Raw genomic sequence first — 20,267 nt, 5'->3', positions numbered from 1 at the left:
TCGCTGAGTCAGCTCAATTCCGCCAGCTCATATTAGACGATTACAATCACTTGTCTACGTGGCTTATTCCTCTCCACCTCAGCTTGCTCATTGCATATGATAATTTGTGATTGCAACAGTTTTCGTTTGGTTGGTTTTGGTATTGTTTGTCTGTAGAGACTGCCTAATTTGATTTAGGTTAAATTTTTCATTCTGATTTAGGTTAAATCTTTTAGATATTTCTGTATTTTTCATGCTACTGTGACCATATTTCTAACACTGAATTCATAACACAAATTTGTGTAGTTGTATAAAAAGCTTCTCCATTTGGTAGGCTGATTTGTGTTTTGCCATATATTTAGGAAAATGTGATAACATTTTGTGTATCTACTATCATATTGATGATCAAGACAAGTAGTAGTAATTGAAGTATAAAAGAAGAAAGAGGATGAACAATTGTCACCGGTTTCAAAAATTGATATTTTGAGAATAACAGTGATGATCAAATTAGCCCTAGAAATTGAATGAATCAATTATAGTTTGCTCGATTCTAATTGATACTATTCAAATCTCGATGTCATCTTTACCAATGGGCCTCTTTTAAGTTCTTGCGTTTTCCAGCTTTTCAATTTTCATATTTTTATTTTACACTTTTACTTTTTTTAATATTTTAATTCGATTTCGTAAAACACTTTTTATTCTTTAAATACTCAAATCTAATCATTTTTTATTCTAAGAATAATCTTTGATACCATAATTATAATTTATAGTATGTGATTTAATTTATACATTTCACTGAAAGTTAGTACTAGTATTATTTTTTAGTGTTTAAACAAAACATAAAAATATTGTTAAAAAAGGATATTGCAATTTCCGTTCCATATTGCGTTTTGAACTAAGTGTTTTATGAGGATAAAACAGCAGAGGATTCATTCTCGATTTTCTAAATCATATTAATATTTTTATAGTAGTTACCATATTATGTGATTTTCCCCTAATTTAATGAATTTTCATATTTTAAGGATTTATTTACTTCGACGTGTTTTGCTTGACTAAACTTTAATTTATGTTGAAAACAAAAATCGATGGAATTAAGTATAGGCAACGCCTCAACAAAGCCCAGCCCAATTTTGAAGGCCCAAATTGTGGTTCTAATTCAAATTCCCACATCGGAAAAAGAAAGAGCTTTGTGTGTCTTTATTTAACATAAGCAAGCTACATGTGTTGTCTCTTCGGGGACATCCGATAAAATTGGAACGATACAGAGAAGATTAGCATGGCCCCTGCGCAAGGATGACACGCATAAATCGAGAAATGGTCCAAATTTTTTTTGTTTCCTATTTTTCTGAATCAATGATGGCATCTTCATTTCTCTTTTGCATAGAGGAAGGATTTTATGAGTTTCCAAAACAGAGTAGCTTATATGTCAGGTCTTGGCAGCCTTGACTATGTTCATGGTTCCATCAATTTGTGTTTTAAACTTTAATGGATCAATCATTTACTTAATTTATTCCACAAGGTATTCCCAAGTTCATAATAATCTCTCTTCATGACTTCAACTTGCCATCATTTCTACTATCAAATGCAGAAAGGAAAGCTTCAGGTACTTGGCCGCTGTCGATCACATCAGTTTGAACCTCTGTTTTTCTCTCTCGGTCATGGAATATTGATGTGCGTTGGGGTTCATATCTGGGAAACGAAAGGTTGGCGTTCTTGAGATTCATCTTATTGACTTGATTTGTGGAGAAACTTCTCAATCAGACCTTTGAACTCTGTCTCTGCCTGTGAGTGTAGACAACATTGCATTGCATTCATTTGCAGTGATAAATGCAGTCTCGGATGATGATTTCTTTGGCGTTTTCACTATCGAGCAAATCAATGTTTTAGGGAACTGCAAGACTTTGAGGTCTTGTACTTCCATGTCTCACTTTTCTCATCAATAACATGTGCATTTAATTTAAGACTGAGCATCAAATCGAGTCACGTTATGGGACTAAACTAGATCTTCTCTTTTTCATAGCAGTTCACTATAGATATTTCAACGATGAACGGTTTCCAACCAATAAAACTAATGTAGTGAAGAACATAGACATGTACATAATCGAATTAAAAGATTTGAAATGCGTAGGATATCGAATCATGGCAATATGGTAACGACACAATAATGGTGGTCTGTTTAGAAATCTCCACATTGCTAATGATATGTTACGGAATTTGAAGTTTTGGGACAGGGAAAAAAAGCTAGCACTAGACATGAAATCACCAACAATCAACGGATTGTCCCAACAACATAAGCAAGTTGCTATTAAAAACGAAAAATAGCCTTCTAGTTTTGCTGCTTGAGAAATCAATCCATCCTTCCCTTGAGAATTCTCTCTGTAACTTCTGTCGGTGTGCTGTTACAATTATAAAATATTCATCCAAACATTTAGTTCTGGTTGAAAGTATAAAATATTGATGCAGTAAGTCAGACCCTTGCTTGAAAAATGAGACTCTAGTTTCGGATATAGATACTTACACGAGATATACATGTCCTCCCCAGCCACTCAAACAGTCACGGTCTACTGAAGATATCAGAGCTTGTGAGATGGTCTCGAACAATTCCTCAGCTTCCTGATATTTTGGTATGAAATAGCAATTAATACATGACCAGCAGCAGAGCATTTTGTTAAAATATGGAACTTTATTATCAATTAGCATGCCTCAAATAAAGGAAATTACTCACAGAAACACTATGTTTGACTAGCATGTCATTAAAAGGTTCATATGATTGATAGCGATAGCAATAACAATCACTTAATCATAACATGCAAATCTTGTACTATGATGAAGAATTGCTCCCCCACCGCAATAAAGCAGCCAAGCTGGAAATTTGAAGTGTTTGGTATGGTTCACTAAAGTAGCATCATGTAAAGAAAGCAACTAAGGGTTCAAAAGAGAAGCCAATGCTAGGAAAAATCGTGATGTATGTAGGATCCCTCGAAGTAGGAATTCCTTTCATTTGAATAATACAAAGCACAGCAGAGCTTGTTCTTAGAATTTAAAAAGAACAGTAAGGCCTGTTGCTAAAAAATTCAAGAAGCAATTAGTCAGGTATAAGAAACATCAAGTATAGTAACAAACCATGCCAGGTTTGAACATGGATTCGCAGGCACCATAGAGTGATTCAGAGGCAGTTCCAGCGACGACAAAATCTTTGGCAAGTTCCCTGAGTTCATAGGGAAAAGGGATTAAAGAAAGAAAGAAAAAAAGATAACCTTAAATGGGAGTACCTTCAAATTTCAATAGATATGTATACACATTATCCAAATGTAATAAGATTTCCAATCTCCTTTCTCATTTGAAGAACCCGTTGACAATAGAAAAAAAAATTTACATGAGGCAAAAGAAAAATTTAGTTTCCAATGGTAGGAAATGCCTCCATGTTTTCACATTCACTTCGATGTTTAATCTGTAGTTCCTATATTACTTGCAATATCAAGGATAGACTCACCAAATTACAATGTCTCAATAATGAGTTCAGAGTTTGAAGAAATCTAGTTAGCGAATAAAATGAAATGATAAGAAAATGAAAAATGGAGTTTAACGTACTTTGCCCCAATGGAATCCATGGTGCAAATGAAGGGTTTGTCATCATCCCCCAGTCCAGCAATAACAGGTTGGCAAAAGTATGGACCAAACCTGAACCAAATGAAATGAAATGAAAGACATTATATCATCCTGAACCTTTTCTTGAACAAAATATACCACCCCTGTTTAAAGAACGGTTATAACTTTCAGGGGTCCCACATTCTTCAACTCTAAAAGAAAATATACAATTTAAAGCCCTTCACACAGAAATAATGGAATCCATGGTAACAAGAATTATCTAAAAAGTTGTTTCCTGCATCTACATTTATAGGAGACAGCAACTTAATCTCCGAAACAGTTACTATTAAATAATAGCAGTTCCAACCACAGTTGATATGACCTCTATAACTACATACCTTTTTTCATATAGAACTGCAGATACAAGGCTAGCAAATGTTTCAGGCTTCATGTCCCTCTCTTCCCTAAGATGATATAACTTGTGTCTGAATACAAGTCTCTGATACCTTCGAGTGGATTCAACCAAAACACATATCAATAAGTCCAATTATAAACTAGGCAAAAAAAAAGATAACCATGCTTGGGAATTATATACATAAACAAAGAAGGAGCAAGGTTATCTCCACATTCATCAAAACTAGAGCCATTTTGGTTTAATATTCCTCAGCCAAATCTTGGCAATCAAGACATAAAGCCTTATCAGCCTCTCACAGTTGAAAGTAAGGATGTATGTTGGGTAATTTTTCCACATTTATGTTAGTAAGGACTAAGGTCTGTGAAATAATGCATCCACATTTTCTCCTGGTTCTGTATTGATCTGTAAGGTGTAGATCAAATGCTATGAGTCTTTTATGTATTGGCAATCATTTCTCTTTCATCAAGGGGGTATGGCCAAAATCACTAGTATCATTCTAGCATCTCACTCTTATATACCAGCATATTCTAAACCCTGTGTTGAAAAAAGAACTAGCAATATTGTCCTAGTAGCATATAAACTATGAAGCCCATTTCTACAATCTCTCTTTCCCTAGAAGAAAGGTAAAGGCACAAATGCGAAAGCATCATTAATTCACATAAGAAAACAAAATATGCTTTCCCTTAAATGGCTAGTCAATGCGTCACAGCTGAGTTTAACATTGCAAAGCATATACCACACTTTAAAGCCTTCAAATTTGCAAAACAAAATAAATAATGGAGTAATAATTTAAAAAAAAACAATTTCAATCCCTAACCAAAATCAATCAGTGCTAGTAAGGAATTCTTAAATTGCATCAGCTTACAGAGTCTGCGCGTCAGTAGCAAGGCCAGCGAGACCGATGAAGAGCTTATGGTGGATCCTATAAATCTTCTGAAAATCAGTGGCGATCGTCTGCAGCTGCACGCCGAGCCGACGGTCGCTGGCGATAGCGAAGCAGTTCTTCCCCACCATCGCCACCAGGGCGCTCCCATTATACTCAAAGATCTGCAATCATGGCCGCGTGAATCAATCCAACTCAACAAATCGCATAAAAAAGGGGGAAAATATAGGGTTTTCAACAACGCCGCTGCCAAAATTGGAACCAGATATGATGTATAACTCACCGACATTCAGATTAGATAGTGATGCAGCTGTGGAAAACTATGAAAATCGATATTTTGTGAGAGAGAATTTGACAGAGAAATTTGAGCTGGTTTTGGTGAACGATGGCTTGAAGGAGGGGACAGTCTGAAGTGAACGAAGCGGGCCGGTTCAGTCGTCCGGCCCGGTCCAGTATGGGCCATATTTAAACGGGCTTAATATATTGGGCCATTCTTTTGCAATCTAAGTATTTTTATATTTGTAACAAGACAAAAATAATTAGACTGCACATTAACAAAACGTAATTTGATTTTAATCTGTCTAAGATTTGAAATTAATTTATCTATATATTATTTCAGGTATCACATACCAAAGATCATTCTTGAAGCCTATAAATAAATATTAATTTCTTTTTATCATAGTACTAGTTAAGTAGTAGCATTACATATTTTAGGCCAAAAGGCTAAATTTATTGGTTACTACTATGTACTATGTGGGAGGTTAGAATGATAGTGACCCACTTAATTAACCTGGTATGTTTGGGAAAATAAAACCAGTTATTTAAACAGTTATGAATTTATGATACTAATTTTTTAAAAATATCTTATCCCAGATTAAGTATAGAATGTTATGAATTTATGAGAGTATTTTTTAAAAATATCCTATGCCAAATGAAGTATATAATGTACTACTATATGTGAACACTCGTAGATACATACTGCAAAATTTCTTTGCTTGAAGAAATTATAAACATGATTTTTCTTAAAAATCATGATTTAAATAATGTACATGTTTCTGTAGATGTAATGATCTATAAACGACAATTGTTTCCAACCTGGCTCTTAGATTTTGTACTATCTTATTTGGAATAACGCCTTTCTTTTCCAAAAATTAAATTAAATACTAGTAGCATATTTATATTTTCATATTAACTAAATAAATTCCGTTTATAAGAATGTAGTTAATGTATTGGTATCAAGTAAAGTAAGTGAATCATGCGAAAAATGCTTTCTTGTTCAAAATCAAAGCTGTCAAAAATTGTTTAATTGTACAGCCAATCATCTCTTCACATGATAAGGAGATGTGACTGAAAAATTTAGGTCATTAATTTTCCTTACTACTATTACTTAAATACAGATATTGATGCCTAAGCAGATTCCTTATTCATTAAATAAAAATCAGGAATTTTGGGTTATTATAATTCATGCATATTTCCTTATTTACCTTCTCCTTTGCATTTTTTTGGCTTTTCATTTTCATTTTCTTTGCTTATACGTTTGACTCACATTAGTTGGAATGTTAGATTTTTTTGGCCATTTTGGTATATATATATAGACTTATAGAGTGATATAGTGAAATTAGAAAATATTAAGAATGAGAATGTGGGTGTGGTTGTTTGGCGCGGTGGTGGCTGCGGCGGCGGTGGGTGGTGCATGTGGCGGCGCAGTCACCTATGACGGGAGGTCGCTCATCATCGACGGCCACCGGAAACTCATCTTCTCCGGCTCAATCCATTATCCTAGAAGCACACCTGATGTATGTCTCTCTCTTTCTCTCTCACACAAACACAATTTGTGTGGTCTACTTAATTTTTTTCCTAAAAAAAATTATTTGGTTTACTTAATCCATTATCCTAGCTATTGAAGTAGAAATTGATTTAAAGGAAATAATTTTTCTAATTTATCGTTCAAAAAAATTGATTTTATGTATCGTTGGATATGTGCTTGTTTTAACGCAAAATATAATAGAAATGAAAATTGCATTCCATATGAATATTTTTTATTTTTTTGGGGGGGAATTTTAGTTTGGGTGGATTTCTTGTGTGTGCACATTTGAATTACAAAATGTAGGGAGCAAAAGTGGTATAGCCCACAAAAGCTTGTTTCTTCTTGAATTCAAATACACTAAGCAATCACGTGAAGTGAAAATGAATAAGGTGATTAATTCCAAAAGTAACAGATACCAACTCGTGAACTACTAGACATAGTAGGGTTAAAATGGATCGATATTTTTTATTTTTGAATTGTAATATGCTTTGAACGGTATCAGTTGGTGGTTTATTTATTTTTTTGAATCTTAAGTTGGTGGTTTATTTATTTATATATCCCTTTTTTTAAAAACATTATCAATAGTAAATTGGTTATTAATCGCATCCGAAAATTAGAAAAATCGTCGAAAATCCAGAAAATTCATGGGAAATCGGGTAAAACTGATGAGAACACCGATTTCGGTTCAAAATCATAATTGAGAAATTTCTTGTTGGCCGGTTCGGTTCCATTTTTCTGGAACAAAATTACCTATTTTTGAACCGGCAGTGTCACTATCATGAACTACTACTTTATTTCATTTTCCCTTAATCATGGGAGTTTGGTGAAACGTTGTGTTAATTCTGTGATTAAGTTGGAAAAGCCACAAGAATGTAGTGTTGGTTTACCAACTAATTAATTATACAGATGTGGCCATCACTAATATCCAAAGCCAAAAGCGGGGGACTAGACGCCATCGACACTTACGTTTTCTGGAACCTTCACGAGCCCCAACCAGGACGGGTATATCGTACATCTTGTTACTATTTGTCAACACAATTTCCACCGAATTAAATAAAATTCTTCCTTTCATTTCCAATAAACGTGGCAATAAATATTGATGTATTTTTTCAATGAAATTTCAGTATGATTTCAGTGGAAGACGTGATTTGATGAGTTTTATAAAGGAAGTACATTCTCAAGGCTTATATGTTTGCCTTCGGATTGGGCCATTTATCCAGGGTGAATGGTCTTATGGGTAAATTAATTAAACCTTTTATTCTTATTATTATTGCCATTTTATAAAATTTAATATTTTCTCAAACCAATTATTAAATATTTTCCTTTGATATTAATCATATTTATAAATGTTTTTTTGTTGATTCAGAGGATTGCCCTTTTGGCTTCATGACATACCCAACGTACAATTCCGATCCGATAACGAACCATTTAAGGTACCAATATTTATTTCTAGATCAAAATATACAATTATATTTTTTTCATTTTAACATATTCTATATTCCTAAAATTTGGTACATTTGGTCGATTTTGGTGGTAGTTTTACATGCAAAATTTCACTACAAAAATAGTGAACATGTTGAAATCGGAGAATTTATATGCTTCTCAAGGAGGACCCATCATTATTTCCCAGGTTAGAAATATTATATTTCAAATTCTCAAATATATTTTTGCAATTGACAATTAATAATTCAATACCCAAAATAAAATAATTCAGATCGAAAATGAATATCAAAATGTGGAAAAAGCTTTTGGTGATGGTGGGCCGTCGTATGTTCGTTGGGCCGCTGCGATGGCTGTGGGCCTCAACACCGGCGTGCCTTGGGTTATGTGCAAGCAAGACGACGCTCCCGATCCAGTGGTAAAGCCCACCACAAATTTCTCCTCCGTCGGCCTTAGTGGGCTTACAGGTCCACTAATGTCTTTACATTGGGCCACCATGGCCCACAACTAAAAAGAATCTAAATTTGGTGTTCATGTCTGTAGATTAATTCTTGCAATGGGATGATGTGTGGAGAGACATTTGTTGGACCAAATTCACCAAATAAGCCAGCAATGTGGACAGAAGACTGGACCCATTTGTAAGAAAATTACATTTTTATTTTCCAAAATTTTAAAATGTAACAATCTAATTTCTTTTATGTCTCTATGTACATGTGAAGCTATGACAATTATGGCAACACCACCAAACTCAGACCAGCTCAAGACATTGCATACCATGCTGCTCTATTCATAGTCAACAAGACTGGAAGCTACATAAACTATTACATGGTAAACAAACACTGTCTACATTATAAACCATTCCGAATCCAAACCCGGTTTTCGTTATTACATCTCTCATTTCACTTTTTTGGTCGAATTTAGTATCACGGAGGAACCAATTTCGGAAGAAATGCATCCGCGTTTATGATAACTAGTTACTATGACCAAGCTCCATTGGATGAATATGGTAATTAATATATCATGCAAAAATATGTACAAAATCTTGATACCAATTTTTGTAATTTTTTTCTTCTAAAATTACAGGTTTAATCAGACAGCCAAAATGGGGTCATTTAAAAGAGTTTCATGCAGCAGTGAAGCTGTGTTCACAAACAATACTTTATGGAACAAAAACTAATATCTCTTTAGGTCCATTGCAACAGGTGAAAATATTCAAGAAAATTTCATCATATGCTTTTATTATTTCAATGGAAACATACCAAAACTAATTTAATGAAACAGGCCTATGTCTACAATGGTGAAAATGGAGAATGTGCAGCATTTCTTGTGAACAAAGATGCAGCAAGTGATCCTGATGTGCGATTTCAAGACCGAACCTATAGACTCCCACGAAAGTCGATTAGCATCTTGCCCGACTGCAAAACTGTCGCGTTCAACACGGCCAAGGCAAGTGTACATCACATTTGTACACAACATGTTCTATTTATGACAGAATCATAAAATTTTATGTTAACTAAAAACAGGTAAGTAGCCAATATAGTACTAGAACAATGAGGGCCGTTGCGAAGCTGAATTCACCAGAGATATGGCAAGAATTCGATGAAGTTATTCCATCTTTCAACGATACCTCGTTGAGATCAGACTCACTCCTCGAGCAGATGAACACTACCAAAGATGTATCTGATTATCTATGGTACACTACAAGGTGAGTTTCGATATCTATCTATCTATCTGTCATTGCCTTAATGTGTTAAATGTGATAAATGTGTGGAATTCCAACATATGACCGTTTTCGTTATAGCTATGAGCAATCCGAGGAGTTGAACTCTGTGATCACAGTGGATTCTAACGGCCATGTGTTATGCACATTTGTGAATGGAGAATTTCTCGGTGAGATAATAGTGTAGTAGGCATAGATTTATCGCGTTTTTTCATCCAAGAATGCACGTGTTCAACGCTCTGATTTGCCTCAGCCTCGGGACACGGGATCTATAGGAATCAAAGCTTCAGTTTGGAGAGTGGTGCCTCTTTGAAGAGTGGTGTAAACAACATCTCCTTGCTAAGCATTATGATTGGCCTACCGGTATACTAAACTTGTCTATGTACATTTATAGCAAAATTAAGACCTAAATCAATCTCTCATTTCATTTAAATTTGAAATGAAACTTAGGATTCAGGGGCATTTATGGAGAAGAGAGCTTCTGGATTGAGAAATGTGAGCATTGGAGACAAAGACTTGACCTTTTCTTCATGGGGATATCAGGTAGTGTTACACATGAGAAAACTTGGTGTTTTTTTCGTGTTGAAATTCGATTTTCTTTCGTTAAAATGGTGTCACTATTGTTGCTTAAGGTTGGATTAGTAGGAGAGAAGCTGCAGCTTTACACAGAAGAAGGCTCTAGCAAAGCAGAATGGAGCAAATTCAACCGATATTCACAGCAACTTAAATGGTACAAGGTGAGTAATGAGAATACTAATATCAAAATATGATGAATGAATATTCATTCAATCTGATGTTTTAGTTAGTCATTTCAATACATGGCGCATTTTGTTGTTAGGCAAGATTTGATGCACCGGAGGGGACTGATCCCGTCGCGCTAAATCTTGGCACGATGGGGAAAGGCGCAGCATGGATCAACGGTGAAAGCATTGGGCGCTACTGGATCTCCTTTCACCAGCCTAACGGCCTGCCTTCGCAGATATGGTAAGATCAGTCACAAAAATTACAAAAAGGCCAAATTAATTATATTGCATTTGCTAAATGATTTAACATTTTCAGGTACAATATACCAAGATCCTTCCTCAAGCCTAGTGACAACCTCCTAGTACTATTCGAGGAAGAAGCCGGGGATCCTCTAGGCGTGTCAGTAGACACTGTCTCGATCACAAAAGTATGCGGGCACGTCTCAGGTTCCAATCCGCCTCCAGTGGCTTCGTATCTGAGGCAACGGGGGAGGAGGCCTAAAGTCCAGCTGCGTTGCCCTCCGAGCAAAAACATCTCCAACATTTTGTTTGCAAGCTTTGGGAGCCCTTCGGGTGATTGCAGCAGCTATGCTCCCGGGAGATGCCACTCGACTAGTTCATCCGCTGTCGTGGAAAGAGTAAGCGTTTTTCTTTATACGTTCGCTCTTTTTATATCCCGGGAAGAGTCAGTTGACACAAGTAGTGCAATGACAGGCTTGTTTAGGGAGGAGGAAGTGCTCGGTCCCTTGGTCGTATAGAAGCTTTGGAGGCGATCCATGTCCCGGTGTTTCAACACATCTGCTGATCGAGGCCGAATGCCAGTGATGGTGGATATACAATAGGAACCAGAAGACACAAGGTTATACAAAAGGGATCAAACACATTTATGTTAGAACCAAAAGAATAAAGAGCAAGTTACATAGAAAATGCAACAAAACAACTAATTTCCATTTAATGCCTATGTATCCTCTGATATTCAGTGTATGATTCAATAGAAAATTTTCAGTTATTCTGCATAAAAATGATATAATTACTCATTCCCTTGAAATCTATCTTTGCAACTTGAGTTGGTATGCTGTAATTAGATTCAACATTCATGTGGATAGACAAGAAAACTTGGTTCTTAAACAAGAAAAATCCAATTTTTAATTTATGTTTGCATTGAGACAAGAAGTATGTACATAAATGAAAAATACAACTTTTTATTTATGTTTGACATTTTAATGCCAGCGTGTTGGACATTTTTAATACACTGTATTGAAGAATTAGCAAAGTTAGTAACTTAAGAAAGTTAGCAATTGATCACACCTCATAATAGTAATATATAAAAACATGATTTATATGATTTATATAGTACCACATGGCATTTCTAGAGCCTTTAGCTCTTATCCATTTCTTTTTTATTTGGCTTTGAGTTATAGTTTTAAACTTTGATCATCTTTTTTGTTCCCTGTAGCTGCACTGCCCAATCTTTACTCACCGAAGCAAACTTAACACTGCTAGAGTAATGGGGTTGTCCATCTACATATTTTATTATCCCAAAATATAATGGGAACTATTTGGCTTTAAATGCATTGATTTATTCCTACATAAAATATGTTTAAAATTTGGGGATAGTAAAAGAATAGGGTAAGAGATAGTATAGTGAGAGATGATTACATGTCTTTCAATTGGTTTAGACAACACTCAATTATCTCATTTGGGAGGGAAGGAGGTTGACCTCGACTTGGACATGTTTGTTGTAATTGGAATTGGAGATAGCCGGTTGTGAGATTTTATAGCACAGCATAGACTATGTTGAATAGAAAAATGACTTAGGGGCTTTCTATTCAACATGGTATGTGCTCATCCAAAAAAAACCTCACATCTCCAATTACGATAGAAAAATGATGTGGAGGATCTCATATGATGCTTAATCGAGTGCACCCCTGGCTTACCCGTTCAAGCAAACAGGTCCAAGTCGAGGTCAACCTCCTTTCCTCCCAAATGAGACAATAGAATGTTGCCTAGAACAACTGAAAGACAAATAATCATCCCCTCATTATATTATGTTATACTATCTCTAAGCTAATTCTTATACTATTATCGAAAATTGCCGATGAGTTACTAGTGTGTTGGGCTCCTTTTAAAGGGCGATTAGGCAGTTATTTATTCATATAATAAAATAACTTTACAATTTATTACTGAAATAAAATCGATTCATTACAAATTTATATAATTTTTGTGAATTTACGCAATTATATTTATAATATAGCAGATTTTCTAGATATTATTTTAATGAAACAAAATTATTTCAAATATTGTCACGACCCTATTTTGCTAAGGAGAGCGAAAACGGGTAATCCGCGACTAATAAGATGGATTAACGAAGCGGGGAAAGAAAAGAGGGTAGAACTCACGAAACTTGCAGAAAAGGCCAAATTGATTAATACCATAAGATAGAAGCCAAGTATTCAATTACATGGTCTCAAAATAATCATTTCATCAACTAAATCAGAATTCGATGGTGAGACTTGAAATTCTCACTTTAACGAAAGCACAGTGGAATAAGTCCTTACTAAACAACTTCGGGTATGAAGACACGAATCGTCGGGAGATCCACTTGAATAATTACTAACATCGACTCCGATCATTGCTCCTTTCTCTTGACGTTCAACATGCACATTTATAAATACATGCAGGGCTGAGTACAGGAGTACTCGGTGGACACGTGCCGAAATCAAAACGTACATTATATAGTTGTCATCATCAACAGTATCACACGGGGTTTTTCTTAAAAGGCTCGAGCATACTAAATTCTTTTGTGATCTTAAAAGTCCGACTAATCAGTCTAAGTTCTTTAAAACTCCTACCATGTCTGAGAATCGTATACCGTGAAGGTGGCCACCTTGCACGGACACCCTCGCCGGCCAACCTCTCTAGGATGGCTCACGGCTCTTGTGCACATCATTCCGAACAGGATTTGCGGTCCTATTGAGAACCGAATTCGTTACTTAATTTTGGCATCGCCAAACTCTCGGCATATAGCCCTATCAGACATGCCTCGAAAACAAATATTTTATGGCTTGACAACAATTTTAAAATAATCGCATCTCCATTTTGAGAAAGATGATATTTCACAAATTCAAAAGTATTTGTTTTATACCCACACTATAGTGCTGAATATTAAAAGAAAGCCCACCTGATGCGCTTATCTCCAATTAACAATTCTCGTCTGGCCTCACTTGCCCTTGAATAATTTATTCTTTGAAAATAAATAGCGTAGCACCCTAATTAGTACTTGAACTATTTTCCTGAGAAAAGAATGCATGCATTCTATAGGATAGCATCTATCTCTTATTCTCGGCTTATAGGATTTTTTTTCTAAATCCTAACTCGGCTTCACTGCTCTGCTGAGTTTAATTATTCTTTTTACTAATTCTGGCAAATTCTATTTTTTCTAGTACAATTATTTATGCTTTTATTTATTAAAATATGGGTTCTTGGAAATTATTTCTTCTTAAATCCTTTTTCTTCGGATTTTTGTTAAGGTTGCCCATGGCGTCGCGGGTCGACGCCGGTCGGCCCTTCGCGTCTCAACTTCAATAGTTTCCGTCTTCAGTAATTCAATAATTTATTCGGGATTAATTAAGCTCCAAGCTTAATTCCTTAAATAATTCCCAACCAGACAAAATAAATTCCCAGGCCCAACGATTACCCTCGGCCCAATTGCCAATTGAAGTTGGCTAATGCTTCATTCTCATTTAAATAATTGCTAGCCCAAAATAAATCATTTCCAAGCCCACTAATTTAAAAGAATGATTCACTGGCCCACCTATCATCATCATACTATTTTATTATTTGGCCCAAATTAAACAATTGAGTGAGGGAGAGAACAGCCCAATAAACTCCCCCACTCCATCGATTCTTCTTCTCAATTTCATTCTCCCATTTCTCTAAAAATCTCCAATTACAGCATAGCAGCGTCTTCTTCTTCCTCACGCCTCCTTTCTAGGGATGTCAATGTAACCCGTGGGCTAGCCCGAATAGCCCGCCAAATTTATAGGGTTAGGGTTAGAAATTTCTAGCCCGATAAAATCAAAACCCGATTAGCCTGCACCCGATTAACCCGCAACCCATTAGGGCCAGACCCGAAAACCCGATGGGCTGGCCCGAAAATCTGAAACCCCCTTTCCCTTTCTCACCTTCTCCGGTGAATTTATGCCCGATGTGACTCCGAACCCCCCCCCCCAAATCGGGCATCTCTCTCATTTATTTCCCTATTTTCCAATTAAATCTGAAATCCCTAAATGAGAAGAACACAGCGGCGATTTCTTCTCTCTCTCGATATCTCTGTTCTCCGGCGAAATGCTGCCACCTCGACAGCACTCTCGGATTCCGCCGTCGTCCCGCGCCGTTCGCCGTTGTCTCCTTCGCGAGGCAGCCACAACATGCACCGGAGTTCGCGCTCGCTCGTAGGGTCAGTGTTTAGGCCTGCAAAACCGGTCATAAACCGCCGGTTTTCGGTCAGAAACCGGCGGTTTTCTGACGCAAACCGTGGCGAACCGGCCGGTTTAGGGTTGAACCGCCGGTTTCGGCGGTAAACCGGCGGTTCACGGCAGATTTCAAATTTTCAAAATTTTTTTTTTCATCCAATTTTACTCCTATAAATACCCCACTTCTCCTTCATTATTCTTGCCCCATTCCTTGAATTTTCGGAATTTCATTCTCAATCTCCATTTCTCCATTCTCTCCTCATTCTCTCTAATTGCGCAAGTTTAATTCTACACTTTACTCACTACTATATTTGTTGTGCTCATAATTTACCACTTCTTTTATACTTCATACATATTTCATTCCAAGTCCATATTACTTTTCATTTATCAATATATTCAATATGTCTTCTTCTCGTGGTGGATCGGGACGTGGTGATCGGGGCAAGGGAATAGCCCAAGATCAAAGCACTGCGCGTCCCTCAAAATCTCGACGACCTAGTCGTCGAGATGTTATGGAAGAGGTTTCCCGATTGGCAGCCGAACGCATGCAAGTAAGTAATGAAAAATTTGTTTTCCAATTCACATGCACAAAATTTCATTAATTTTTTTTTTTGCGTTCATACTTTTAACTTCTACGTACATAATATTTGTAGATGGAAGAAGATCATAGGACCGCCATGCTACTTGCTGAAATGCAACAAGGTGGGGGTAGGGGAGGTCGTTCCCAACAAGATGAGGAGTTCGACGTTACTATATCGTCGGACTCGGACAACAACGAGGATAGATCGCATTCTCGTATTCCTTCTAGCACCGGCGGAAATGAGGAGATGCCTCCCCCTGCACCCACTAACACGGCAAAAGCTTTGAAATCGGACATTTTTATCAAACACTACAAGAAGGTCCCGGTGGTGATTCCAAGTCCTCACGATCCGAACTCTCAAGAAGAGACTTCGGACTTTCATGTTTACTGCAACTATTGCGATAAAGTGTACAAATGGTCCGCCGGTGGTGGATATGGCACCCTCCGTCGCCATTTAGTGGCAAAGCATCCGGTAGAATGCGGCACTGCCTCTACCCAAAGCCAACTAAACTTCCAACCCGCCGGCTCGGGTTCGTCAGGTGCGCCTCTATTTAAATATGATAAAAAGAATTTTGATGATACAATGACTAGATGGGCGGCTATGAAGCATATGCCCTTTAATGTTTTTGATGACAAAAGTTTTGAGGTTACTATGCAAAGTGGGTTGAATGTAGCAATCAAAAGAATAGGTAGAATGACCGTGCAACGATCTACCGTTCGGCAGTGCTTGGAGAAAAAGGTAGAATTATCACGTTATTTAGTTAACATGGGCCACAGGGTGAACATTTGCTTAGATGTTTGGACGGATTGTTTTAACCGTCATTCATACATGGGTATTACGGTTCACTTTGTGGACAACAGTTGGACTTTGAACAAGCGTTTAATTGGTTTTAGAGAATTTGAAAGTCCACACACTGCACCCGAAATTGCTTCTTTGATTATACAAGTGTTGAATGAGTTTCAGTTATGCAACAAGATATTTTCTATTGGTTTTGATAATGCAACTGCCAACACCGCAAGTATTGCCGATTTGATTGCGGCTTGTTCATCAAAGATGCATTTGCCATATTTTAAATTTATGTGTACAGGATGCGCTTGAATTATGGCAAAAGCATGTTTCTCCTATTAGAAATGCAGTTAGATTAATCCATCAAAAGCCACCTATTGGCAAAGCATGGAAGAAATATTGCCATCAAAAGAATGTCAGGTACACGAATTTTACTATGGATGTGTCTCATAGATGGAATTCGACATATGATTGTCTGAATTCTACTTTGACACATAAAGATGTTTTATGTGATTTTTATAGAACTAACCCCTAACGTGATTTATATCTTTCGCATAGTTGTTGGGATAACAGTTTGGCTTTATTTAAATTGTTCAAATATTTCAAAAATGCTACTGTTGAATTGTCGGGTGTTTATTATTGCACTGCTGTTCGTGTTTTGGAGCATTGCATGTACATATCCCTTGGTTTTAAAACTGCAATGAAAAATGTTTCCTCTTCTCCCGAGTTAATGTGTGTTTTGTATTATATGATTGAAAAATGGCTCAAGTATTTTAGTGAGATTCCTAACGTGTTTTTGATTGCAAAGGTATTGGATCCAAAATGGAAATTAGCAGGTACCTCTAGAATTTTAGATTTTTATTATAACAATTTGAGTTCAATTGATCTTGGTCCCCTTCAAGCAATCCAATCGGACACCAGTGACGAATTTGGAGTCGACCTCTCAGAAACCTTTCAAATAAACCTCCCGGACCGGTCAGTTGTGCAACAAAACCTCGAGTATAACTTGCGCTCTCTCTACACCGAATATGAAACCAAGTATAACACCACTCACCAAGTCAGAAGACCCCCTCCTCCACAACATAACTGTGGCTTTACATTTCAAGCCGATTATGATGACCCCGACGCGCAATCCCAACTAGCCGACCTATACAACTACAACACCGGCGGAAGGTCCTCAGGTATGGTCAGTGAATTAGATTTATATTTTGATTCACTCTTTTCCTTTGGTGATGAAGGTCCTACTCCTCCCGCCCAAATCGACGTCCTCGATTGGTGGGGAACCCACGAGAAAGATTTTCCCATCCTTGCTTCAATGGCCAAGGAGATTTTTTCTGTTCCGGCTTCCACCGTCGCCGTCGAGTCCGCTTTTAGTGTTGGCTCGCGCGTTTTGGATGAATCAAGAAGTAAGCTCTCGGCGAAAAATATGGAAGCCGTGATGTTACTTGATGATTGGGCCAAAGCTGACGTCCGAGAACAAGAAAATGATTGGAATGATCGTCAAGAGGGATCACAAGATGAATTCACCGGGGATGAAGATTAGGCCAACCGTCAACCGCCGCCGGCCAAGCCAAATAGGTAAGTAAGATAAGAGAACTACGCGGACTTTGATTCCCTAATGCAAATGAGCAATTGGGATACGTAAGCACCTCAACTTAAATTTTTAATTTAAGTTGAGCTCAAGTCATTTTTCTTTTATTTCTTTTTTTTTCCATTAATTCCTACTTTAAAAATATGCAAATACAATTACATAATTGTATTTGTATATACTCTAGTCGATGAAGTATATTTCTCTATAAGGCTATATGAGGGAAACTTTTGACAATTCTACTATAATTGTTGATTGTTAGACGAAACTCAACATTTAAAGTTGAATTGCTAAAGGTGTCCTTAATTTAGTTATGTAGAAAGATCTTCTTCGCCGGTTAAGAGTATATATATAATACAATTATACGTTTAAGAACTTCAACGTCGTTTCTTGTCAATTGTAATTAGTTCTTCACTAGTAGTCTCATTTGTATTTAAATTTTGTTTAAGACTTCAAGACCGCATTATGTTTTCAATTTGTAATTGTTGTAACTTGTAACGTGTAATTTGTAAACATGCAATTTCAATAAAATTGCAACTTTAGCCGTATTTTTTTCAATTTTATTTACTCACATTTCATACAAAAACAAACTTGAAAAGTGTAATGTAATTTGATTAAAATTGAAAAGTTGAAAAATGCAAAAAAAAAAAAAAAAAAATTCGTCGAACCGTCGAACCGGCCCGGAACCGGCGGTTCAAGCCGAAAACCGGCGGTTTTGAACCGCCTCGTAAACCGCCGGTTTTTTGAACCGGAACCGGAACCGCCGGGAGCTAGGCGGGCCGGTTCAGGTTCATGGATTTCTCGACCCTTGACCCGCCGGTTCGGGCCCGGAACCGGCGGTTCCCGACCCTTGTGCATGCCTGCCTACCTACTACTATATTAAAGTGTAACTGCTCTCTTTCTCTTTGTAAAGTGTTCTAATTAACATATGCATTTTTAGTGTTTTTTGTTTAATTTTATGTTATTAGGTTACATAATAGTGTTCTTATATAGTATACTATAATTTTTTTTTGAACGTTCATGTAATGATATTGTTTCTTATTTCAGATGATTAATAGGCAATGTGAAATGAGTTATTAAATGAGATCGTACACTGCACGGGAGTTGACAATTCAATTAAATATTGAACGGGTTTTAGTCCACAATTCTTTAACATTAATCGATTCTCGGTTAACTAGGAACCGAAATTTTCCAGTTCGATTCTCGAATAACCGAGAGCTGAAACCATTTCTCCAAGCTCTAGATATACAGTCATCAAAAAGTTGAGTTGTTATCATGCTCAGTGGCAGATCCAATTAAGGACAAGGGGTACAATTGTATCCCCAAAATTGTGAGTAGCCTAGTGGTAAAATTTTCATTTTCCTAGCACTAGACCCGAGTTCGAATCCCCTTGTGCGCTATTTTTTGGCTCTGCATACTTATATTTGTTATTGTCTTTTTATTTGTTTCAGTTTTTTTACGTATGAATGTATTATAGGCTGTAATCATTCAAGTATTATTTATGTGTCTAACTAATATATATATTAAATATAATACTAATATATTATTTGGCTTTTCATTAAACGAGGTTGGATATAATCTTTACTACTATTGTTTTTTAATTATGATCATATACGATGCATTCTGTTTTATTCAAAAATTTTAAAAACTTTTCCTGAACTTCTAAAATAAATTCTCCATTATATAATAATAATAATCTATTTTTTAAACAGTGAAAATTTTTCAAGTAATAAAACACAAAAAATTATGTTTTATACTATATAATAATTTAACTCACCTGAAAATAAATAATTGAGATAATAGAAAAAAATAATAATTAAGATAATAGAAAAAAAATCATTTGAATATTAATTCTCTAAGTTAATGTAATTATTTATCGTACCTCAATCTAAAATTTTTGGATCCGCCACTGGTCATGCTCATACATGGAGTAGATTTTGGAGACTCCAGTTTATCCAAGAACTGGGTTCATTATGAAACTTCGAAGAATAAATGAGACAGCCTACTTCAATGAATGAGACTCTAAAGATGCCCTGCTTTAAGGATACTAACACATGTAAAAATGGAAAAGCAAGTACTAGTGAAATAACTCTATACGTTCTCTGAATAGTACATCATTTGACCACTAAATAAATAAAGCCAACAAGGGGACATTAGAATTTAAATACTACACGTTTTTAAATGAAACTAAAATACAAACACATGAAAATTAAACTATGATTCTGAACGTGCGTCTTCAAGAGGGATATTGCTTAATTCAGC

At 36.3% G+C, this 20,267-nt stretch overlaps 2 protein-coding genes and 1 non-coding gene across 4 annotated transcripts; 2 read left to right on the top strand and 1 right to left on the bottom strand.

Moving 5' to 3' along the window:
- Positions 1–1,205: 1,205 nt before the first annotated feature.
- Positions 1,206–1,308, top strand: LOC121783113. Its single transcript, XR_006046531.1, has one exon. It is a non-coding gene; the product is annotated as a U6 spliceosomal RNA (small nuclear RNA).
- Positions 1,309–2,085: 777 nt separating this feature from the next.
- Positions 2,086–5,290, bottom strand: LOC121782847 (proteasome subunit beta type-3-A-like). Its single transcript, XM_042180818.1, has 7 exons — positions 5,149–5,290; positions 4,848–5,029; positions 3,966–4,073; positions 3,571–3,660; positions 3,103–3,187; positions 2,498–2,592; positions 2,086–2,375 (listed from the first exon to the last, which is right to left on the bottom strand). Exons 1-7 carry the CDS (start codon positions 5,152–5,154, stop codon positions 2,327–2,329), a joined length of 615 nt encoding a protein of 204 aa, XP_042036752.1. The 5' UTR covers positions 5,155–5,290; the 3' UTR covers positions 2,086–2,326.
- A 914-nt stretch (positions 5,291–6,204) lies between these two features.
- Positions 6,205–11,591, top strand: LOC121782954 (beta-galactosidase 16-like). 2 transcript variants are annotated; one of them, XM_042180967.1, is made up of 19 exons: positions 6,205–6,661; positions 7,579–7,674; positions 7,797–7,909; positions 8,039–8,105; positions 8,210–8,302; positions 8,387–8,530; positions 8,656–8,750; positions 8,832–8,940; positions 9,034–9,118; positions 9,196–9,314; positions 9,394–9,558; positions 9,636–9,817; positions 9,914–10,002; positions 10,086–10,195; positions 10,283–10,375; positions 10,465–10,569; positions 10,671–10,816; positions 10,892–11,213; positions 11,290–11,591. In XM_042180967.1, the coding sequence occupies exons 1-19, from the start codon at positions 6,500–6,502 to the stop codon at positions 11,398–11,400; spliced, it is 2,406 nt and encodes an 801-aa protein (XP_042036901.1). In that variant the 5' UTR covers positions 6,205–6,499; the 3' UTR covers positions 11,401–11,591. The 2 variants fall into 2 exon arrangements, with proteins under 2 accessions (XP_042036901.1, XP_042036902.1); XM_042180968.1 differs by lacking the exon at positions 8,387–8,530.
- The last annotated feature ends 8,676 nt before the right edge of the window (positions 11,592–20,267 follow it).

The sequence above is a fragment of the Salvia splendens genome, chromosome 20 (genome assembly GCF_004379255.2).
Source record: "Salvia splendens isolate huo1 chromosome 20, SspV2, whole genome shotgun sequence".
Taxonomy (NCBI): Eukaryota; Viridiplantae; Streptophyta; class Magnoliopsida; order Lamiales; family Lamiaceae; genus Salvia; species Salvia splendens.
The sequence above is the reverse complement of the archived record's forward strand: the minus strand, read 5'-3'. Positions and strand labels throughout refer to the sequence as shown.

Coding starts and splice junctions, on each gene's coding strand:
- LOC121782847 (XM_042180818.1), bottom strand. Junction 4,074..4,847: donor GCTACTGACGCGCAGACTCT/GTAAGCTGATGC, acceptor ATCCACTCGAAG/GTATCAGAGACTTGTATTCA. Junction 3,661..3,965: donor GCAGTTCTATATGAAAAAAG/GTATGTAGTTAT, acceptor CATTTGGTTCAG/GTTTGGTCCATACTTTTGCC.
- LOC121782954 (XM_042180967.1), top strand. CDS start 6,500: ATGAGAATGTGGGTGTGGTTGTTTGGCGCGGTGGTGGCTGCGGCGGCG. Junction 7,675..7,796: donor ACGAGCCCCAACCAGGACGG/GTATATCGTACA, acceptor ATGAAATTTCAG/TATGATTTCAGTGGAAGACG. Junction 10,570..10,670: donor AGCAACTTAAATGGTACAAG/GTGAGTAATGAG, acceptor TTTTGTTGTTAG/GCAAGATTTGATGCACCGGA.